At 32.5% G+C, this 25,505-nt stretch overlaps 1 protein-coding gene and 1 long non-coding RNA gene across 7 annotated transcripts in view; one reads left to right on the top strand and one right to left on the bottom strand.

Annotated features, from left to right (window-relative positions):
• Positions 1-25,505, top strand: part of NALCN (sodium leak channel, non-selective) — a 518,736-nt gene that overhangs the window by 33,877 nt on the left and 459,354 nt on the right. For all 6 annotated transcript variants that reach the window (XM_074299465.1, XM_074299463.1, XM_074299460.1 and 3 more), the window contains one exon: positions 3,050-3,232. In XM_074299465.1, coding sequence (XP_074155566.1) covers positions 3,050-3,232 — 183 coding nt within the window. The remainder of the gene's footprint in view (positions 1-3,049; positions 3,233-25,505) is intronic.
• On the bottom strand, positions 10,857-13,533 carry LOC141565144 (uncharacterized). The gene is made up of 2 exons (XR_012488845.1): positions 13,451-13,533; positions 10,857-11,360 (listed from the first exon to the last, which is right to left on the bottom strand). It is a non-coding gene; the product is annotated as an uncharacterized LOC141565144 (long non-coding RNA).

Raw genomic sequence — 25,505 nt, 5'->3', positions numbered from 1 at the left:
AAAAAAGATTCAGCTTGGAAAAAGAAAACTGCTTAAGAAATATAATTGGCCAAATGGAAAAGAAGGTACTAAAGATAACTGAGGAAAACAAGTCTTTAAAAGTAAGAATTGGGCAAATGGAAGCTAATGATGCTAGGACACAATAATAATTGATGAAATTCAAAAGAGTGAAAAAATGAAGAAAATGTGAAATACCTCATTGGAAAATCAACTGACCTGAAAAATAGATTCAGGAAATATGATGTCAGAATCATTGGACTACCTTACCTGAAAGTCATAATCAAAAGGAGGACCTGGACAGCATCTTTCCAGAAATTATCAAGGAAAATTTCCTTATTATCCTAGAATCAAACAACAAAATTGAAAGAATCCACTGATCACTTCAGGAAAGAGAACACAAAATAAAAACTCTAAGGAATATTGTAGTCAAGTTTCAGAACTACCAGATCAAGAAAAAATACTAATACTGGCCAGAAAGAAACAATTCAAATATTGAAGAGCCACAATCAGGATTACAGAGGACTTAGCAGCTGCAGCATTAAAGAACTGAAGGTCATGGAACATATTTCAGAAGACAAATTAAAACTACACCTAAGAATGACCTACCTGATGTATTTAAGCATAATACTTCAAGGGGGGAAGTGATCATTCAGTGAACATTCAGTGAACTAGAAGAATTTCAAGCTTTCAAAAAGAGAAGACCAGAATTGAACAATAAATTTGTACTCCAATATCAAGACAAAAAGTAAAAAAGGAAAAAGAAAACAGGGGATTCAGTGGAACTTTACTGTGTACATCCTTACATGGGAAGAAATATTTATAATTCTTAAAAATTGTGTCACTATTAGTGCAGCTAGAAGGAATATGAAAAAAATATTCTAACTCACTACTGATTAGAAAAATGCAAATTAAAACAACTCTGACATACCATTTCACACCTATGAGATTGGCTAACATGATAGAAAGGGGATGTGAAAAAAAAAAGGGGGGACACCAATGCACTATTGTTGGAATTGTTAACTAGTTCAACCATTCTGGAGATCAATTTGGAACTCTGCCTAAAAGTGTATAAAACTGTGCATACCCTTTGACCCAGCAAAATTTCTGCTAGGTCTATATCCCAAAGAAATAAAAAAGGGGAAATCATCTATACAAAAAAAAATTATAGCAGCTCTTTTTGTTATGGCAATGGATTAGAAATTGAGAGAATTCCTGTCAGTTGGGGAATGGCTGAAAAAATTATGGTATATGATTATGATAATGATGTGCTCAGGGTATCAATTCCTGGTTCAAAATATGAGGTACAAGGTACGAGGCACATGTGAAAAATTTATGATGGCATATTCTTTGCAAAAAAGATAACTTTATTTATGAGAATAGGTTACAGACAAAATGAAAAGATAAAACACCAGGATTGGGACATGTGAAATACATTAGGAAGAGTAATAGAAAGAATATTATAGTTAACAAGGAAAAAAGATTTTTAATAATTAATAATGGAAAAGACAAGTTCCCTAGTGGGACTCCCAATTAATCAGAAGATTGTGGGAATACATTGACTTTCAGACTAAATCCATAGATGAGTGTAGGAGACTAACCCCAAAGAGGGTTAGCAAGGGAAGGGGATTACATCATTTATTGGTGGGCTAACCCTAAAAGGGATTTGGCATCATAAAAGAGTTAGGTATAACAAAGACAAAGTCACTGAAAAGCATGGAAGAGGGGAATGAGATGGAATATATCATGAGGCAGCATGATAAAATGATTTTAGCAAAGATGGCATAGATTATAGACAGATTTATAGGGGAAATTTAATGTTAGGTGTTTTGACATCACAATTTGGCTTTCTAATTGGATGTAGTAAAGTGACTTTTCCAAAGAACTCCACCAGAGGTGGGACTGTAAGGCTGAATTGATTCCATCTGTGCCCTCTCCTGCTTGCCTCAGGGAATATTATAATTTTATCTTCAGGCTTTCTCTGCTAACATACCTAGCTACCCTAAGACCTCATCAATAAAATGCTATTGTGCTATAGGAAATGATAAGGAGGGTGGATGCTTTTTGAAAAACTTGAGAAAACTTAAATGAATCCATAGAAACTAAAGCAAACAGAAATGGAAGAACATTATATATAGTAACAACAATATTGTATCAATGATCAACTGTAAAAGACTTAGCTATTCTTAGATCAATACAATGATCTAAGACAATTCCAAAAATTCCATAATGAAAAATATTTTCTACCTCCAGAGAGAGAATTTAATGAAGATAAAAGCAGGCTTTTCCTTATTTATTTTTCTTGGTTTTTTTTTTTTGTCTGTTTTGAAACATGACTAATATGAAAATATGTTTTGCATACATGTATAATGAATGTCAAATAGCTTGCTTTCCCAAGTAGTGGGGGGGAGACATGGTAGAAAAGGAGATAATTAGGATATCAGATTTTTTCATGTAATTGGTAAATATGTAATGAAATAAATAAAATATATTTAAAAAAACCCCACCACACAGTATTTAAAAAAAAAAGATTGCCTGATATATTATGAAATAGTATAATAGTAACAATAAAAGCTATACTTTATAGTTTGCAAATTACTTTACCTATTTTATATTAATTGATCCTTACAATAACTTGTGAGGCAGGAAATGGCTTTTTGTGCCCATTTATAGGTAGTGAGACAGAAACTAAGAAATGATAAATATCTTACTCAGCATTACACAATTAGTAAATGTCTAAGGCAGTATTTAAAATTGGACCTTCTTGTCTCCAATCTATCAATCTATCCATTGGATCAACAAATTACACTTGCAAGTTTTCATAATATCATTAATGTGAAAAATGCTAAAAAAAAAAAAAAAGGCAAAAGATAATCTACATAGAGAATTTAACTGGATTTTCTTTATATAATAATGAGACAATTTACAATTTGACAAATTAGGAATTTGTCTTTTGAAATATTTCACTTTTTTTTAGCATGAGTTTCAAGCATTCAATAGTATATCATATGATGAAATCAAATTAATTATTTAACTGCCTTTTTTTTTCCAGTGGGTTCACTCTTTGCTGCGCATCTGTGCCATCATCAGTGTCATTTCAGTTTGTATGAATACTCCAAAGACATTTGAACATTATCCACCTCTTCAATATGTCACATTTACCCTGGATACTCTGTTGATGTTTCTCTACACTGCTGAGATGATAGCAAAAATGCATATTCGTGGCATAGTTAAGGTGAGTTTTTCAATTAAAAAAACCCCACAAAACCTACATACATAAAAGACATTGTAATCTGAATAGGGAAGCTTAATACTATCACTGTACTTATTAAAAACAAGCTAGGCAAGTTTAGTTTTTTCATGCCAAATTACTTAGAGTAAAATAATATGATTACTGAGCTTTAGTGAAAATAGAATTGTAAAATGAAAATAGAAATTATGTAAAGTGCATGCATGGCTTGGGGGATGGCTGCTAGGAGAAGCCAAAACTGTAGATGAATGGTAACTAGTTAATCAGAAAGAGGCAGAATTTGGGGGAAAATATTATCAGCCTGAATTGCTTTTTAACAAGATCTAACTACTAAGGGAAGATACCAAGAAGGAGTTTTGGAGCTCAGAGGGAGAAGGGGAAAATAAAGGCAGGATCTAAGAAGTGACAAGGCAATGTTTTGAGATCTTGAGACTGTCTTAAAGACAGTTGGGGAAAACTTGAGTTTCCATCAAAACTTTCTGAAATATGCTAATCAAGACAGTCTGGGAAAACTTGGGTTCCCATCATGGTTGGCAATAACAACAGGATGGTTGCTTTAGAAATTCCTGAGAATAAGCTGGTCCAACCCACAAGCTGGTCCAGAGATCCAGAAGATCACTTTTTAAAAAAACTCAATTCACTTAAAAATAAGAATTCACATTTAAAGACTTCCTTAAAGTTTAGGGCAGACTTTGAACATATTTTCTCATTTGCTTTTTTCAATAGCTCTTTTGAGATATACTCTTTTTTTTGCCTTGACTTGTGATTTTATTCATGAAAGAAACTCATTCTTCTAATGTCCATTGCAACTATCCTATTTTTTATAGTCACATTAGAATTATTTGAAGCACAGAGAACTTTAGTAAACGTGTCCAGAATTTCACGGCTTGCATTTGTCAGAGATGGTAATAAAACCCATTGTTCCTGAGTCTATGGCCTGTTTTCTACTCTCTGTGCCACCTCTCATTAGATAGTAAACATTAGTTTAGTACCTTTAGTTTAATTTCATATTCTTTAATTTAATTTTTATTTTTAGTTATTTTACTAGCTGATATCTGTTAGAATCAAATTCAAACTTGAGTCTTTTGACTTTAACTACTCCTGCATAGGGAATATATGTAGTCAGAACAGCTCACAAATTCAGAATTCCATGGCTTTGTCCTTTTCTCCTTATACAGTCCTCATGAAATTTCCTCTTGACTACATTGTTTTTTCCTATATTTGTCATTCAGCTGAGTTCCCATAAATCTCTCTTGTCCTAACTACATGATAATGAATCTCATTCTGTCAAATAGTTAGATGCTAAGACCAAAGGAAGAGAGAAATCTCCCTTACTTCCCCTCCTTCAGAAGAAGAAAAAAAAAGGAGCAATTCTGTCTGCTTGACAGGTTCTTACACTACTGGCTCCTAGCCTAGTTTACTTCCAACTCTCCAACTCGGTGTGACCAATTTTTGATTGTTCACCATCCAGATCCCTTTCAGTTATTAGAGAGAAATGATGAGGGTTTGATGAGTTGTGTTAATGTGTTAAGAGGTTACCACACAGTGTTCCTTTTATACATTAGCATGACTTTATTTCTATTGAAACTCAGCTCAAACTACCTTCTACCAAAGTCCTTTCCATATCTTTCTTAATTCCTAGCGTCCTTTCTCTCTAAATTGCTCTCTATTGGCTTTGTATGAACCTTAAAGATATGCCTGGCATCCTTTTTCCTAGCCCAGTAAAATGTAAAGCAGTTGAGGATAGACATGTTTCATTTTTTTTTTAATCTTTGTATTTGTCAGTACCTAAATGCACAGTAAGCATTTAATAAATTCTTGTTAATTGATTCATTGTTTCCTTTTATCTCATTTTTTTCTGTCCAATAAGTTACTAAGCATTATTAATTCCATTAGCATCTCAATATGTCTAACATCTACCTGCTTTCCTCACTTCCATAGGCACTGTTTGAGTTCTGGCCTTTACCACCTCTCACTTGTGGTATTGCTTGCTAATTGTTTTTCTTACAAAGCCTATTTCTCCTCCACATTATTCTCCATGTTTGCCAAGTCAATAATCAATATTTCTAAAGTATATCACTTCTTGGCTCAAAAAATCCCAGTGGCTTCCTCTTTCTTATAGAATAAAAAGCATACTTCTCTGTTTGGTGTTTAAAGCCCTTCGCAAGCTTTCCAGGTTTATTTCACCTTGTTTTGCATCACACATTCTTTGTTTTAGCAAGATTTGTTAGTGGAAGAGCTAGACTTATAACTACTTTTCTTGTATTCCATCCAAGGGTGTTTATGTCCTAGACTCATAGATGCTACTGGAGCTAACTCTTAAGGCTTTCCTTTTAGTGTGAGCATTTATACCCCAGAAATTGGCAAATGCTACAAATTGGGACTTGATGTTTGCTTTGTTAATTATATAGCATTAAGAAAGAAAAGGAAAAAATATTAGTACAATTTATGTATTTAGTACTTTTTGTATGTATGTGATTCGATTCCCCAACATTTACCAATATAAATCCTGCCTCAGCTGTCAGGTTTCAACAGACAATAACCTATCATAAATCAGCTAAAGAAAAGAGAATGTCTCTGGATGCCAGGGAGGAAGCAACCATGCATTCATTCTTCCATTTCCATCTTTAGCCCTTTTGTTTTGCATGATATATTCCAGATAGCTGAAAATTACTGACTAGGTGACTTCTCACCTTGTAAATAGCTTTTCCCCAAATTCAGTTCAAGTGCAACACTAAAGGAATCCTATCTGGTTGAAAAATACCTTATCCAGGAAATTACTGTGTGCTTTACTGATGCATATTTTGTACTTAATTTGCTTTGTATGTATACATGTTAAAGAAATGGATTTTTGCTTTTGTCCTTGGACCCTTAAGTCTCTTCTTACTGAGTTGAGAGTGTTATAGATTTTTAATTAATGCTTTGTGAATAAGTGCATGAAGAGAAACTACAAGAGACTCATCTGTTTATGTGAGAATAATTAATACACCAAAGTCCTTAAAACATTTGTTCTCTTAAGCAGGCTAAATATGCCTCTCTTGGCAATCTTGTTTACATTATAGATTTGCTTAGCAAATCCTTTCTTTATAGATAATGCAAAGGTAAATTAAGCACTGTCTAATCAAACTATCACAAATATGGGATTAGTAGAATACAAATAAATCATCTTTTTAAAACATATTTCTGTGACATGCATATGGGAGAGCAGTGAATAGAATTTATTAATGTGTTTATTGGAGGAATATTGCTTATGATTCTTTTCATTAGTTGGGATTTGTTGATATTGATTAATGGTCATGGAAAGATGTAGAAATTGGAATCAATGGGTCCCGTTTTCTACATCTTTCCATGAGCATTAACTAATATCAATAAATTGTTGTGAAGTCTCACCATTGAGGTGAAGAGACTTCACCCTTGCATTAATACCTTTTAGCAATTACTCTGTAAACTAGCAATCTCTCACTGTTATGTATAAAGGTACAGGTTACTATATCCATTGAGACAATGCATCCTAAGATTTTCTGAAGGCTAAGTGATTTTTATCAGGTCTAATTTTGTTCCACCTTGCAGATTTTGTATCTATAATGTAGATGTAGTAAAGTTGTAAAGCATTATAGTTGTCTACCTATTAACTGGCTATGAAAACATATCACTATTGGCTTCATAATGATGCTACTTTTGCAAATGTTAATGACAAGATAAAGAACACATGGTCCACTAGTGTGTTTATGCTCAAATCCCTTTGATCTTATAAGCCTTTCTAATCAGGAATCTATCAGAATAGTAGTCTTAGAGAAAGTATGGTCACCTTCATCACACAAGTATCATGTTAGTAATGATACAAAATAATAGATAATAAGAGTGTTCAGTAAGAGATGTACAATTCATGTGCTCTATGGTCTGAAGACCTTTTTAAGTATTGGAAAGATCAGATAAAGCTTCTCACAAAAGATGACCTATGAAGTGGTCTGTAAGGAACTGCCAGGAATTTATTTGTAGAACTATTTTAGACATAAAAGAATAGTGTAAGCAAAAGCATGGAGATGGTAAAGTGTGTGGGTGGGGTTTCTGGACTCAGTTTGATTGGAATACAAAATACATGAAATAATATGAAATAAATCTGACAAAGTAGCAAGATACTTATGAAGGAATCTTGAATACTATGCAAAATAACTTTTCTGAGGAAGCAGTAAGTTACTGTTTGAAGTATTTTGAGCAGAGGTGTAAAGTTACCAGATGGTGAGACTAGAGGAAGAATAGAGAAGAGACAGGAATTCTTACTATGAGTATGGTCACCTTCATCACACAAGTATCATGTTAGTAATGATACAAAATAATAGATAATAAGAGTGTTCAGTAAGAGATGTACAATTCATGTGCTCTATGGTCTGAAGACCTTTTTAAGTATTGGAAAGATCAGATAAAGCTTCTCACAAAAGATGACCTATGAAGTGGTCTGTAAGGAACTGCCAGGAATTTATTTGTAGAACTATTTTAGACATAAAAGAATAGTGTAAGCAAAAGCATGGAGATGGTAAAGTGTGTGGGTGGGGTTTCTGGACTCAGTTTGATTGGAATACAAAATACATGAAATAATATGAAATAAATCTGACAAAGTAGCAAGATACTTATGAAGGAATCTTGAATACTATGCAAAATAACTTTTCTGAGGAAGCAGTAAGTTACTGTTTGAAGTATTTTGAGCAGAGGTGTAAAGTTACCAGATGGTGAGACTAGAGGAAGAATAGAGAAGAGACAGGAATTCTTACTATGAGCTTACACACACACCTACATACAGAGAAAGAGATAGTCAGTCATCATGATTATGATCTCATACTTGGATGAATTCCCTGCTGAAAGAAATTCATAGAGAGGAAATTCATTCTCCAAGGGAACTATTCTGAAACTTTCAGTCTTAGAGTAATGGTGATGAGAAGTTAAATGACTTACCCACAATTCAATAACTAGTATGTGCCACATATTGAATTGTACCCAAATTATACTAAGTATGAGGTTGAGTCTCTATTCACTATATCATGTTGCTTGATACATTAAAAAAAACCTTAAACCATTATTTTTCTTGGATAATGGAAATATGACATGTGTGCAAAGACAGGATAATTTGTATGCAAAGATGTATACATTTCATAAGTATGCAAACATGCAGATATTATTGAATCAATAGAGAATGTAGTCAATTATTATGCTACACAATGTCTGCTTCAATATGTAATTATGATGTATATTATCTTTAATAGAATAGAATATTGTGATTCCACACCATAACAAAATTACATTGAGTAATGAGTAAAATTACCACATATATGCTCAGGGAAAATTCATTTTCTGTATTTCAAATGCTGTAACCAAATTAATAGGAAAAAAGTACACAGCATGTGTATAACCTTGAAGAGCAGGAGGGAAACAGAAATAAAAGAAACAGTCAATTACTCTATCTTCTTAGTGAAGAATATTTGGGAAAGACCTGGTGAGGTAAGACTTGCCTATTGGAGTGCCCATTATCTGCAAAACATAGTGTGAGGCATTGGTAAAATGAAGGGAAAAAAAGAAAGCTTGACTTCAGAGAAGTTATAGTCTCCAAAGGGAAAATAACATATTTTAAAATAACATATAATAACATATAAAATGAGTAGACACAAATTATTTCATAGATGGGATGACAGAACAGTTAAAACTAAGGTAAATAAACAAGTAGGAAGAAATGACTATGTTCATATTTGATCTAGACTGGAAATCTTAAGAGTCAGAAGTGAGGGGAGAGAAAATTTTAGAGATCAGAGTCAACTTGTCCAAAATTAAAGAGTAGGAGTTAAAATGAAGTGCTTAAGTGACAGCAATAGACTGTATGATAGAGTATGTAAAGGGCACAATTTTTTGAAGTAATTTTATAAATAGGGACTGGAGCCAGCTTACATAGAATTTTTTTACAGGCACCTGGTTTTACTGCTGAAATGGGTGGTGGATAAATAAGAGAACATATTCTCCCTGTTCTTCCATACTTGTTCCTCCCTTTTCCTAACCACATTTCAGCAGTAAAATATTTGCTCCCTGTGGAAAAATTAGAGCTGTTTTCTTTCAGTTACTTCATTGGAGAAGAAAACATTTCTTGACAGTTACCTGGGAAAAATAGGGAGCTAACATTTTTACTTTAAAAGAAAGAAAAATAAATAAAAGCATCTAGTCTTAGTTCACTTTTTATATTTCTGACCAAGAAATGAAACAAGGTCTTAAGTTTTTCACTAATACTACAGCTACAGAATTAATCTGTGAATAGATCAATCTAAGTAATATTTTCAATAATGCAGAATATAACATCCTTTTTCTAGTATAATTCTTGTCTATGTCTTGACATAGATGCACTATCTCAAGATTCATAAAATATTCTGGGAACTTTCCTCAATTTTTCTTGAAGAGATGATGCCATCAAAAAGAGCCATCCATTAATTATCCCTCTTCTTCACCATATTACCAGGTCTCCTTTCAAGATCGTGATTTTTGTGTTAATTATTTGTGTTAATTCAACAAACCTTTAATAAGTGCCTACAATATGCCAGAAACTATGTTAGTAGTTAGGTTCTACATTTGAATGTCCTCCAATACTCTAAGCTCCAGGTGCATCAACTTCAACTCCCTTATTTTTATCTTTATTTTAGTTCATCCAGCCAAAAAGATGGCCATTCCCTTCTATTAAATATATCTCAGACAGAGAAATAGATAGAGTTAGATATAAATATATCTGAGATTATTCTTTTTTTTTTTTTTTTTTTTTAAGGAGGGAATAGGGCAACTCCTTGTCTATAACATTTCAGCCTGCTCTTGTACATTTAAGACTTTTCCATCCTCCTTGGGATAATCCTTAATTTAAATCCTTCAGATACTATGACCTTTCAGCCATAATATTGCCAGAAAATTGTTATTAAACATTTTAACCTTTGATTCAGAGAAAAGTTTAGGGATCATTAAAATAATTTTATATTTCCCTGTAGGCAACACAGCTCAGTCTTTCCTCCTGTTCAAATATAAGACTAGTTCATCGTCTTTGTAATGAAAGATATAATGGCCTAATGGACAAGTTTGATAGCCTAAGTGTATCATAAATATAATAACTTAATGAATACTTGATAATTAGGCATTTTTTGATAAGATGAAACTAATTAGAATAATCCATTATCCTTTTTTTTGTAAGATTTTACAAAAAAAAAGTTATGTTTAAACCAATGTCAACTTGGCATGAGAAATGTTGATTCAAGAATAATTTCCAAATCATTAAAGAGTTATTTCCTGTCTGTTAAAATGTAATCTGCTTCATTTTTTGTGTGATGTGATGGCCACTGCCCTCAGATTCTTTTCTCCAAGAAAGTATTAATGGCATATGTATGAAACTTGTATGTGAGCCTTTGGTCTTTCTCAGTCTTAGCTATTGAATCATATTTTTCCATCAACATTTTTTATCCTTGCTTATTCTTAACTTTGCATTAAATTAATCAAATATCAAGATACATATCAATTTATTTTGGAAAGATTTATTGAACTGACTTAACACATAATTACCTTTTATTTTAATTTATGTTTAAAAAAGGCTAAAATATTTCAAGCATAATGAATTTATTTGCACATACATTTAGATCATTATTCTGCATAAACTAATTCCATATCTGTAAGAATATTGCAACTTTAACAAGCTCCTGCCATAAAAATGGATAGCTGTGTACTTTTAAAAATAGTCAAAGAAAAAAGTGTCAAAATGGATAAAAAAAAGAAAAAAGTATATGAACGACAATTAAAATAGTCTATTTCTTGGGAAATGGAAACATGTCCCACGTTTAAAAAAACAGAATAAAAGAAGAGTCATTACATTGCTTCTTTTCAATTATATGTTCTACACAAATGTACCTGTTTTAAATCATAATATCCTGCACCAGGAGTTTTCTCATTAGTTGGCAGATATCTTGGCCCAAGTTTTAGTTCTTAATTTTAGCTCAACACAATTTTCCATTGAACTTCTTTCCCTCTTTATTCTCTGGAACAGATGTTGGCATACAAGCTGCAGTCCTTTTCATGGTGGACCTTTTGAAAATACTTATCATGAGCACTGCAACAAGAGATAACCAAATGTTACATGAAATGATTTTTTCTTGTTGTGTTTAGATTCAATAAAGCCAACTGTCCTCCTTCTCCCCCTCTTGCTTATAATAAGAATGCAGTATTGAAATGATTCCATTTCTCCTGTAATATTCCATTAATTGGCTATTGGAAAAAGGTGTCACATAATTCTTTTCATTATTTTATTTTAAAAAATGTTAAAAGATAATGTAAACACTTGTTGGTTAATCCATAAATATTATAATATTTGGAAATATTATTTTTAGAATATTTATTTTAGTTAGAGCCTCAATGAAGTAATTTTATGTGAAAGTTTAGAAACAAAAATTAAAGTTTTGAAATCAACATATTTTAAATATGAAAACCAGACTTTGATATGAAAAAAAATTGAGTGTAGTAAGTTGAGTATTTGAAAAACTATGTTTGAGTATTTCAAAATAATTTGATTGCATCATTTTAGAACTCTATATTGATGGACATCACAGTACCTTGGTAGATGGTTTCTCTTTATTCTGATCTACTTGAATTGCATCCTCCTAATTGGTTTCCTCTGAACTATGTACTCTTGTAGAGCAACTTGTATATTTTGGGATGCAAACATATGTATATATATATATATATATATATATATATATATATATATATATATATATATATATATGTATATATATATATATATATATATATGTATATATATATATATATATATATATATATGTATATGTGTGTGTGTATGTGTGTGTGTGTCAGTGTGTTTGTGCATATTTAATTTAATATTACTATGCTATAAAATGATAAAAGACATAGTTTCACATAAACTTGGGAATCTTATATGAACTTATGAAAGTAAAGCGAACAGAAGTAGGAATACAAGTTATACAATAGCAATATTCTGAACCAAAAAATTTTCCAAATGCTTGAGAAGTCTCATTCTGTCTAATGACCAGCCATAATTTTGTAGTACCCATGCACATTCCACTGATCTTTACATATGAAAATAAAAATATTTTTGGACATGCCCAATGTGGGAATTTGTCTTGCTTGACTGTGCATAGATGCTACTAAGGCTTTTTCTCCCCCTCTTTTCCCTTCCCCTCCTCCTTGCCCTCCATTGGATTGGGGAGTTGTTAGGGAGAGAAAACTTGATAATTGAAAAAATTAAATTTAAAAATATGAGAGAAGAATGGGAGTCTTGGAATATTATTGTAACACATATCACAATGGACAGCTAAATCCAGAGAAAAGCAGCAGTGGAAAAGCAGGGACAATGGCAAGACTGGAGGCATGGGATGAGAGGCAGTGCTTTGGGAGCGTAAATGATTCATCCCAGTGTTATATTCCCATGAAAGCTTTTCTCTAATTAGGCTTTAATTGCAAACATCTTCTCAAATGAAACATACTTGTCAGAATAAACATGCTCTTTGAAGATTTCTTGCAACTAACTCTTTTAGTAGGAACACCTGAACAGTGCCAATTTTAGTAACTACTTTCTGAGGTGAGAAGAATAACTTGGGAGAGGATAGAAATATGAGAACAACTTCTTGAATAAAGAACCACAACCAAAAAGAACTAAGGAATCCATGACAAACCAGAATCCCTTAAGTGATAAGTCTCATTTTTTGCCCATTATATCAGACATATGCTAATAGTTTGTCATGATTCCAGTGGACAGCCTGATCACAAGATGCCTCCTGTCATTGAATAAAATAAAAGCTCTTAGGCCATTTAAAATTTTTGTCTGTGTTTCTTAAGTACCTAAGAGCACTTTGCATATAGTAAAGGCATAATAAATATTAATTGAATTGGACTGTGTATACTAAAAAAGCCAAAAAGATCCTATATAGAGTTCAAAATAACTTCAGAGCAGGGAATTTCAACGTTTTCTATATTTTGATAGTCCAAGAAAATTTTCTCAGGATAATGTTTTTAAATAATTAGAGGAGATGCTACATTTCAGCTAGAGATGTGAAAATTAAAATTAAGAATTTTTCTCCATCAAACTTCATATACTTGATGGTTAAGAATACCTGCTCTGGACCTTTCAGGCATCATATTCCAAAAAGGACTGAAATAACTTACAGTTTTGTAAGAGATCTACCTGTCATATGTCTCAGGCTATTGCATGTAGCAGCCATACTACTGGGAACCCAGCTAACCAGTTCAAGGTGGCAATGTAGCTCCTTCCTCTCTCCCCTTCCCTTGCAAGTCACAATGTGTCTTTTCTGACATCATGGTTCTCTTTGAGAATGAATAAAAAATTATAATAGGATGGGGAAAATTGAGGTTGTTTCTGATTCAATCTCAGATTCAAATTAGTTCAGAGGAGATGATGAGTATCCATATTATCCTAAATCTCCAGAAGTTCTCCCCAACGCAGAACTTTCCTATTCTGATGATTTAAAAAAAAAAAAAAAAGCTTTCTAACCAAATCCAAGATTAAAGTTGACAGGACCATTGTAAACACTGACTCTGTGGCCTACCCTGGTAATGATCTAATAAAAAATGTTCCCTGATTTTACAATTGGATGATCCTTAGGTCCTTTTGTCCCTGGGATTTAGGAATTTCCACTAGCCTTTTGTTCTTTAGTATATAGTATTCATTAGTTGTCATTGTGAGTCATTGACTTCCCAGATATAGTTCAGTGATTAAGTTCAGTATATATAACAAACAGACATTAAGTTCTGACTTTTCATAAGGATTTTTTTTTGTGATCTAATAACCAATTATGAGGATAAGCCAAATATATAAAATAACTGTGATAAAAGGTAGGCATTTGCTATCTTCTTCCAGTAGTACAGTTCAGATATCACTTCTTCCATGACTGCTAATCTACTAGACAGTAGGAGATTAGGAGATTAGTACATTTCTTATAACACTTTATCTAGACTTCACCTTTGCTGTGTGCTCTGATGATCATGATGACTTTGAAGTGATCCTAGATGTTAGAATTCTGTATCAGTGGATCATAAATTCTTCCAGAGTCTAAAAACCCCAGAAAATTTTCAAGTATATTGACTTAAGTTGTTGACACTTAACTATTGACTATCATTAGAAAGCTAGTTTTGCTAAATTCAGAGAAACTCATTGCTAAAGCTGATATAGTTCATAGATACCGAAATACAAGAAATCTCAGAGACCTTCTGGTTTAAATCTCTACTCTATTTTCCTAATAAGTGAGTTGGGACCCAAAGAGGTTAAATGATTTGTTCAAGATCACAAAGGAAGTAAGTGACAGGGAAGATTTGAATGGAATTCTTCTGACTTTAGGGCTGATGTTCTTTTTGTTGTATCATCAGATATGGTTTGGTATAGCAGGCATATTCATGCCAGTTAAGTCATAGATCTTTGGAGGTTTGGATTATTTAAGACCATCTACCCGTTATTGTTGTGTCCTGTATTATAGCCAATAAAAGGCATAATTAAATACAATCTTTCAAAAAGCTGTTCACCGTCTCTCTTATAATTTAAATCATTCATGTAGTCTTTTGGTACATTAACCCCATATCTTCCTTTTCTTCAAATTTTGTAATAAATTCCATGTATATCTTTATCCTTTTCAGCCAGAAAGCTTAACAATCATACTGAATATACATATATATGTTTGTAGCAGTGGTATTATATTAACTATATCAACCAGCTGGAATAAGGGGAAGTACTTTTGACACCTTTTTAAATTTAATCTGCTTCATTAACAGTTTTTCACCTCAAGTTGAGAGAGGAATGCAACAATAAGTCAAGGCCCGTTTTGCAGCATTTGTTAATTTCTCTTAATTTTGTATATCAAATTTTCCTTTAAGTTCAGACCTTTTTGCAACAAAATCTTTAGATTGCCAAATCATTGGATGTCTTTTTGTTTGTAGGTTGGTTGTTTCATTTGGTCAGCCATTATGCTTAATTTTGCTGGGTATGATTTTTTCAGCCACAACTTTAATTCTTTTGCTCTTCAATATATAGTATTTCAAGATCTGTGGTCTTTTAGGGTAGGTGCTGCTTGGATTTCTTTCTATTTATTTATTTATTTGTTTGTTTGTTTGTTTGTTTGTTTGTTTATTTATTTATTTATTTATTTTTTATTTTAATTGTGGCTGTGGCATATTTGAATTGTTTTCTTCTTGTTGCTCATATTTTCTCCTTGAGGTGGAAGTTTCAGAATTCGATTATGATATTATTAGGTTTTCCTCATCACTTCTCTTTTAGGTGGTGATTAGTAGATTTATTTTTCTGTTTCTTCTTTCTCCCCTGGTTCTAACACTTCAAGACAATTAAAAAAATTTATTTCTTGTATTATTATATTGAGTCTTTTTTTCTGATTGTAACTTTCAGGTAGACTGATTATTATTATGTTTTTTTTTTCTTTTTAATCTGTTCTCCTGTATTTTTCTAGTTTATTGACTTTCTTTTCACAATCTTGTTTTAATAATCTTTAAAAAATGTTTTCTCTCAATCTTTTTCATTCGATTTTTAATTTTTTTTCAAGCACTTCTGTGAATTCTTTTTGGGGTAAGAAAGCCTTTTTTCCCTTCAGTATTTTCCTCTGAAGACAAATCTTAGGCTTCTCTGTTCCCATAGTAACTTTCTATGGTTGGATTCTTTCTCCTTTGCTGGATCTCTCTCTCTCTCTCTCTCTCTCTCTCTCTCTCTCTCTCTCTCTCTCTCTCTCTCTCTCTCTCTCTCTCTCTCTTTTTAAATAGAAGCTTATTATAATCATCTCTAGTACTGGGATATGGGGGATGGTGCCTGTAGTCTAAGGTCCTCCTTCCGTTCTCTCCTCTTTCTTGAAACTGAATCCAAAAACTCAGCTTTTCCATGGATGCCCATAGCTAGCAGCATTCTTGCCCCAGCAAGGATTTCCTCAGTCTTCCTCTGCTCAGACAGATTCCCCATACTGTTTGGGAGGTGAAAATTCCTATGGCTGGGGCTGAGGCTATTTCCTAATTCATCTACTGCTTGCTTTTGCAAAAGAGGTAGCCTAGAAGTGTTCATAATTTCACAGGGGTCAAAGCTCAGGCTTGAGATTTTTCTTCGGATCTTTTTGGGTTATCCCAGGAGAACCATTGTTTTACCCCAACTCTTGTTTATTTTTACCACTCTGTTAGCCTTCTTGTTTATAGGAGAAATCTGGAGAATTTGGAATTTTCTGAACATCTTTCCAGAATCCACTCTTAGCTCCTCTACTGTATCTCTCTGACACTCTGACTCATTATTTTATAATGTCTTTGTAATCCCTTACTAGGGTCCAGTGTAATGCTGTACAAATCATGAGTACTTTGCAAATGACTAATTAAAATAACCTTATAGAACAATTTGGTTTTTGTAGGTAGATAGGTAGTAGGAAACTACTACCCACATCTCTACAGTGATTGTTCTTTGTTAATAAGAGTGCATGCGTATGTGTGTGACAAAGAGAGAGACAGAGACAGAGATGGATACAGAGAAAGTGAGAGATAGATAGATAGAGAGAGAGAGAAAGAAAGAAAGAGAAAGAGAGAGACAGAGAGAGAGACAGACAGAAATACAGAGACAGAGAGAGAGCGAGAGACAGAAACAGAGAGGCAGAAATAGAGAGACAGAAACAGAGAGAGGGACAGAGACAGAGAGACAGAGAGAAAGAGAGAGAGAATGTGTGTGTGTGTGTGTGTGTGTGCATGTGTGTGTGTACTTTGAAGCCCTATACTTCTAACATGTCTACCTGTCAAGACCATTTTTCCATACAGAGATGGCATCTCTTTATGGAAATGGGCTGAGTCATGGGAAAACATTTACTTGAAAAACCAAAGTGCTCATGCCCATTTGTCATATGCCTTAAAAAAAAAGCAGAGCAAGTCTGGTTCAGAATTATTGTGGTCTGGATAAAACCTGTGCATCATGCATACGACCAATTGATTTAAAACAAATGCTGCAAACATAAGTTATGTCCTGTGCTAGAAATCTAACTGATAAACAGTTGGTTATTTTCAACCAAGGAAGAATGGAGGTGTGAGTTTCAAAGTGTTTCCCAATATTTTATGGTATCTTAGTTTGTTTTACATATTAAAGTATACAGGAATGATTGGCAGTTTTGTCAGCCTTGGATATTCCCAAAGACGACATTCTTTCCAATAATAAAGATTGCCTTTAATGGATAAAGTCCTAAATTGCTGCATGAGGCAGACAAAAATTAAGACTTATTCAAAGTCAAATATTTAATGTGAAAGACCACATCAGAATCTAGTTGGGGTAAAACAATGGTTCTCCTGGGATAACCCAAAAAGATCCGAAGAAAAATCTCAAGCCTGAGCTTTGGCCCCTGTGAAATTGACTAAGCACAACATTCTACCCATTACTCACACTATTTTGTATTAAAATATAATAATTTTACACTCAAGTCAAAGCACCTAGACTTCCTTTTCCCCAAAATACTCCTTATTTAATATTTGTTGGTTCCACTAATACTTTGGGTGCTGGAGAAAATACTGAAACAGAAACAGTTCCTTCCAGTTGGCATAAGGATTCCCCATGCATAGAGCTGCTTGTTGGATGATTTATTTCATACTGCCTACCAGCCCTCTTTCAGCAATCTTCCCAGTAACAGCTGTTGTAAGAACAAAGATTGTCAGGTAACAAAGAACTCATTGGAGAAAAGAACCTTTTCATGCATCCTATATATTTCAAATTCTTCATCCTGACTCTTGCCCCCCCCCCTTTTTTAATGAAAGTAGAACAAATTTAAAATATAATTTGTCTTTTTGTGCACTCATCAAGTAATAAATAATGATACAATTTCATAGCAGATGGATCCTAGAAACTCATAAATATAAGCCATGGAATTGTTTTTTTGTTTTTGTTTTTGTTTTGTTTTGTTTTTGTTTTGTTTTGTTTTTTAGGCTATCCCAGTGAGTAACATTTAAAAACTGAGACATTGACATAAATGTTTTCAGGTAGAGGTATTTGAGTTTCTCTCATTGTTCAGTACATGCATGGCAGATTTTTTTTTTAGCTGCTCCATATTTCTGCTTTGTTGATTGGCAGCCTCCAAGTTTTAACCTTTCATAACAAATATGATCAACAGTTCTTGAATGACTAGAATGCACAGCCTTTAAAAGTTGATTTCCTTTCATAGCGTAAGAGATTTTCAGCATTTTTCCTCACCATTTTTCCCCTAATGCTACTTGTAGGCCCTAACTTTCCCCCTTATAAAGGTATTAGATTTCTGAAGGAAAATGGTATTTAAGTGTGTGTGTGTGTGTGTGTGTGTGTGTGTGTGTGTGTGTGTGTTTGTGTGTTGTGGAGGGTGCGAAGGGCAATAGGATGTTGGACCTGGGAGGTATCCTAAAATGTATTTAATTCAGCTTTTCTTGTCTTACAAATAAGGAAATTGGGGCCCAGAGATGGGAAATTAATAGCTCATGTTTGTACAGCTAATTGGAGGCAAGACTAAAACTTGAACCCTTTTGCCTTATGTTTGTTTGTGAATTAGATATGTGTGTGTGTGTATATATATATATATATATATATATATATATATATATATATATACAGAGAGAGAGAGAGAGAGAGAGAGAGAGAGAGAGAGAGAGAGAGAGAATGTTAATGAATTGAGAAAGTAATAAAACTGGAGTTTCAGAAAATAGACTTGAGTGGAACTTGAAAATGCCTGAACTTTAGTAGTAGAATTTGCAGCACCCAGCAACAATAAAGGTTGATAAGCAGTCATAAATTTTAACAGTGAATTGCAACATACTGCCCCTCTTTATGGGGCAGTACTGAGATAGAGTCTGGGAAAAATAAATAAACTGAGAAGTTACTTAAAAGAACATCATAAGTAGAAGTTTAAGTGTGGAACTAGTAAAATTTGTGATGTAAGATATACAAACACACATTCCAAAAGAAGTTAATATAGGTCAGTTGTAATGGCTTATAAATTCAGCCTGAGGTAATTGTGAATTAATGTGAAATCTAAAGGACAGAATTTTTAAAAAGTAATTCATTTTCAAATACTTTCAAATGCATATAACTCCATTTAATGATTGTGTTAACCAGTAGAAATGTTACCCTTGCATTGAGAAATTAGAGGATTACTTGTAATTAGCTTTTATTTGTATGGAAAAATAAAGTAATTTGTTGTTTCAAACAAGTTAAAAAATGTCATCTGCATTCCTGTTTCTACAATTAATTTGCTTACAAACCATAAACCATAAATGGTAAGATGTATTTACCATTTATTTTATAGTCAATTAAAAGGTAAAATTGGCCCAAGTTCCTTTATATTCTTCATTAGATGCATCTTAATTAATGATATTTAATTGCATTATTTGGATTTGTTGAAGCAGTTTTTAATGGGTAAAATGTTGGATGCATTCTTCACTTCATATTAAATATCTTTTTTTTTTACTTAAAACAATCCTGAAAATAATATAAGATGCTCAGCATGCTATTTCATTGAATTTAGTTCATTGCTAAAGCAAATTATCTGCAATAAAGAGAAGATAATTGTACTGACATTAAATATAACTTTGTTAATGACAAAATAAAATAAAAGCCAATATCTACTGGTTTTTTTTAAAGTATCATATAAACTAAAAAATGTCAGCTACTTTTGGGTACATCTATCCAAGATGATATATATAATTATTTCTCTCCCATTCAGTGTTTACTTATTAATTGTTCCCATCTTTAAATAGCTCTTTTCTTAGCCTCTGAAAAATTTAGTTCTAATTTTAAGCTCTTTGAATTTCAAAATAATCTTCTTTACTGCTTAGTTCTTTTAACTAACATCAAGTGGTTTATTTTCTGTTTCGTGTCCTCATTTTAATGTACTAAAATAATTAACACAATATATTTGTGATAACAACCAAGACAGTCACTTCATTCTCTTATTATGGAACTCAAAGAAATGTTAAACATATGTAATGTTCAAATAGCATTTTATTGGTTCTGACATTAAACAAACAAAAAATCTAAGGAAATGAAATTAATTAAAAAAAACAACTCTTTTTTTATACTTCTCTGCATTGTAGTCAAATTTTCTATGAAATAAACATGTTTTTCAAAATATATTTATATTGTATTAGAGTGCAAGAATACTATGACATTTGGACAACAATATTTTCCCAGGGATGAGAGACTTAAAGTTGAAAGATACTTATCAGTCATTTTGTCCATCTCCTTTATCTCACAAATAAAAAACCTGAAGCTCAGTGAACTTTCTAATTTAAGATCATACAGGTAGTAAGAGTCAAGATTTTGATTCAAATCCTTTTATTTAGAATCCAGTCCTTTTTCCAATGTAATGTCATAGAAATAATGTTGGATAAATTCTAGAAATGGCAACATTAGTCTGGTATATTAAATTTTTAGCTGTGCATTTAATAATAGACCTTAAGTTTTTAGTAGTTGATGAAATTAACTTGGATGATTAATAGTACATTGATTCACTACATATGTTAAACATCTTTAGACAGCATATTTGTGTCTTTATGATTTAGTAAGAGTGAGAGGTAATATGATATTTTGTTTGGTCATGGAGTTAAAATTTGGATAGTTGAGTATTTTCATTAATATATTTATTCCCTCCACTGGTGAAAATCACAATTTTACCATACCTTTATTTCTTGTAAAATGTATTTCTGTTTTAAAATTTTTCATGGTAGATTTGCCCAAAATAATGGAGGATTACCTCTAAATCTTTTAATATTTTATAGTTAAAAGTTCAGCATTTATATCTTGATCTGTAATCTCCATCTTTTGTTAAAAGAATCACTTATCTCTTTTTTATACATGACCTTGTTGGAAAGATGTGGTCAGCTGTAGAAAATAATTTAAAAGCCAGGTCTGCTCTTTTCTCCTATTTTCCCAAAGAATACATTTAGAGGCTCATTTTCATAAAACTTATAAAGTTAATAACATTAAAATAACAACAATAATAATAGCAACATTTCTGTAATGCTTAATGGTTTTCAAGTTGCTTTATGAACACATATCATCTCATTTTATCCTCACAATAAACCTAGGAAAGGCTCTCTTGTCAAATGTTTGTGGGGTTGTCAAAAAGAATTAGACCCACTCATTCTTTTGTTGTTGTTGTTGTTATTTAAAAAAATAATAGTATTTTATTTTTCCAAATACATGCCAGAATAGTTTTCAATATTCACTTTGAAAAACCTTGTGTACGAAATTTTTCTCTCCCTTTTCTCCCTTTTGTGCTCCCCTCAATAGAGCAAGCAATTTGATATAAATTAAAAATGTACAATTCTTCTAAACATGTTTTCATATATGTTATGTTGTGTAAAAAATAAGATCAAAAGGAAAAAACATGAGAAAGTAAAAAGAAAACCAAACAAACAAACAACAAAAAGATGAAATATTATGCTTTGATCTACATTCAGTCTTCATAGTCCTCTCTCTGAATGTGGATTGCTCTTTCCATCACAAGTCTATTAGAATTATCTTGAATCATCTCTTTATTGAAAAGAGCCAAGTCAATCACAGTTGATCATCACATAATTTTGTTGTTACTATGTATAATGTTCTCTTGGTTTTGCTTATTTCACTTAGCATCAGTCCATGTAAGTCTTTCCAAGTTTTTCTGAAATCAGTCTGCTCATCATTTATTATAGAACCATAATACTTCATTACATTCATATATCATACTTATTTAGCCATTCTCCAACTGATGGTATCCACTCAAATTCCAGGTCCTTGCCATTGCAAAAAGAGCTGCTACAGATATTTTTGTACATGTGGGACTCATTTATTTTTGATGGAATTGGAAACTTATAGAATCCTTGAAAAGAGCACTGCAACTGTGTATAGTAAAACTTATTTTAAAAAAAGCTATATATATATATTTTTTGTCCACAATTTCATTGTTGGACTTTTATGGAGCTGGAAGAAGTTACACAACTATTCTAACTAGATATACTATATATTGAAGTTATACAAATTTAATTATAATCTCATTGCTGCAAAGGGATCCTTTTATTCTTTTTTTATTTTTCTCTAATTGAATTCCTGTTTCATTTCTTACAGATGTTACTCCAAACTTATTCTTCTCTCTTCAGACTACACCATTTCCCCAGTCTTCCTGGTCCATAGTTTTAGATCATTATTATTTTTATTATCTTTAATTTCCTAATATCTCTTACTATCCATTTCTAATCAATGGACAAATTTTGCTTTTCTAAGTCTCCTAAATATCTAGAAGTTGATCCATTGTCTCTACTTAAAAAAATCTCTCTCTTTAATTGAAACTCTCATCACATCTTGCCTAGATTATGATAATGACCTTTTAATTAATTTATCTCTCTGTTTCAATGTTTTCCCACTTCACTTTTGTCAATATATATTGCTGCCAAAGTGATTTTCCTAAAGTGCAGATTGGCTCCTTGTCTGCAGAGTAAAACAGGGATTTTTCAGATTAGCTTTTAAAGCCCCTCACAAACTAGTCTTACCTATCTATCTAGTCTCTAAGAATGCTGTTCCTTACACAGCACTCCATTCCATCTCTGTGCCTTTTTACTGATTGTCCTCCCTACCTGGAATCTGTTTCCTCTTCATCTTTGTCTCTTAAAATACTTCAATGCAAATAACACATCACTTTTAAATTCTTAATTACCTTGCACATACTAGGCTCTTAAATTCTTGTTGATGATGTAGTTAATCCCAGTTATTCACTTGTGCTTAAATAAGGTTCAGACTACGGTTTCTACTTTTCTGCTTCTACACTATACTATACACTATACACTCTACTTCCCTTGAAGATATGATCCACTTCTCAGGCCTTTTCCACTGATTAGCATTTTTTTTTTGGAGGTAGTCCTGGATAACTTAAGCTTTACTTCTGGACTGCTTCTCACATTGGAAATAGACTCTGCTCCTGATGGGATGCTTTCTCCCAGAACCTTCATTTTGAGAATTTCCAATCCTTCTTAGCTTCATTCCTCTGTTTACTGACTTTATATTTTCTTTAGGATACTGTAGAAATCCCTTCACTTTGGATGTCTACCTAGAATATAATGCTTTATATGAATTATGGAAATTGCACAGCCTAAATTGCATCATATTTTTTAATAGGTACAGTGGTTTAAAAGGAGATAGTTGGCTACCAGTATTCATTTTAGAAGCCACTGAGTAGGTCAACAATATCTCACTTTTTTTTTCTCATGCAATTTCCATAACATAGTTTAATGGACAGATGGTTGACCTTTGAGTTAGGATGAATTGTGCTTAAGTCTTGCCTTAATAATTATTAGTTATAGAATCACAGAAAAATCAAGTATGAATGTACCTGAGAACTCTCAAGAAGATCAAAAAGATAATCCAAAATCTGTTAGATATGTCAAGATCAAGGGAAAATGACATAAATTAAGAGGCATTAACAATAAGAATGCAAAGACAATTTGAGGACCAGATGTTGGTGCCCAATATTGGTTATAGAAGCAATAAGAAGACCAAACACCAAGTTTTTGGTGCACAATGTTAAAAAGCTAAAAGTGCTCCTGATGTTGCTCATAATGTTTTCTATAAGAATTAGAAAAACATTGTTGAAAGATCAGCTAAGTTAGCTAAGATCAACAATTCATATGCTAGACTGAGGAGCAAAGAAAATGAGTAAAAAATTGCACATTTTAATTTTTATTAAATAAACATTCAAACTACAAAAAAAGTAGCCAACCATTTATTGATTTATGTTAGTGAGGAAAAGTTATACAATGGTAGAGATCACAGGTATGGATTTTTTAAGTCCCAAATACTACCATCTCCATAGTAGTAGATCATTTAGAAAACTAGTAGACCTAAAAAGTTTACATCTTCCTCACATTGGCCCTGTATAGCATGACCTACCAGAAAGGTTACAATTGTCTGTCTTCTTTCTTCCTATCTGCTAGTCATTAATATAATATGGGCTTCCCTTATAAATGAACTACAACCTCTAAACTTTTACCTTTTGTCATGAATTGTAGATAGCAGGAAAGGCAATGATGTAGTAGGTCCTAGACACCTCTCCTCAAAGTAATTGTGCTACTAACAAACCATAGCTTCAGATCTAGGGAAGCATTCGAAGGGAGCACTGTTAAATTCAAATATAAACAGGGAGCATCATATGACTCAGGAAACCACAAATTAACATTAACTCTGTTGTATTTTTATTTATTCTTTTAAACATTGTCCAATTACATTTTAATATGAGAGTGTTATAATCATATCTGCAGGCCAAAAGTTTTAAAACCTCTTTTCTAGGGGAAAGAATAGTCTTCATTATAACTCTTCTTACATAGGGGCAAGAAAAGGCCCTATATTGCATACCCACATAGACAAGAGTCCTTCTATCAGAAAATAATATTCGAAGTTTATACACCACTTTGATAAAGTAGGGAGAATTCAAGAGGACATTAATCAGCTAGCATTTATTTACCATGTAACTATTGGGCTACCTAGTGTGGCACAGTGGACAGAGTACCCAACAAATCATTCCAATTTCTCCAAATAGGGTCATGATGACCTGGACATGGCTGAACAGAAACAACAAGTTTCCCTAATTATCTCTTTGTTGGCTCAATGAATAGAATGTTAGGTTTGTAATTAGGAAGACTTCTCTTCCTGAGTTCAAATCTGGCCTCAGATATTTATTAGCTGTGTGACCCTGGGCAAGTCACTTACCCTGTTTGCCTCAGTTTTTTCATCTAAAAAGGAGGTATAGAAGGAAATGGCAAGCAACTCTGTCATATTTACCAAGAGTTTAATATAACTGAAAATAACCAAACAACAACAACATCATGTGCCATGTACAATACTAAGTATTGGAGAGTCAAAGACAAAAATGAAATTATCTATGCCATTCAAGAAATTATATAGTCTCAGCGAAACAGCATGTAATATATGAATATGCAACAAACATACAAGGTTTTTTTGTTTGTGTTTTTTTTTTTGGAGGGCTTGAAGTGGGGATACAAGTTACTAGCAGTCAGGACATCAGGAAAAACTTATTTTCAAAATATATGCATAGATAATTTTTCAACATTGACCCTTGCAAAGCCTTGTGTTCTAATTTCTCTCTTCCCTCTATCCCCTCCCCTAGATAGCAAGTATATGTTAAATCCAATATATGCATATATGTTTATACAATTATCTTGCTGCACAAGAAAAATAAAAAAT

The sequence above is a fragment of the Sminthopsis crassicaudata genome, chromosome 3, assembly GCF_048593235.1.
Source record: "Sminthopsis crassicaudata isolate SCR6 chromosome 3, ASM4859323v1, whole genome shotgun sequence".
Lineage (NCBI taxonomy): Eukaryota > Metazoa > Chordata > Mammalia > Dasyuromorphia > Dasyuridae > Sminthopsis > Sminthopsis crassicaudata.
This window is presented reverse-complemented; position numbering and strand designations above follow the sequence as displayed.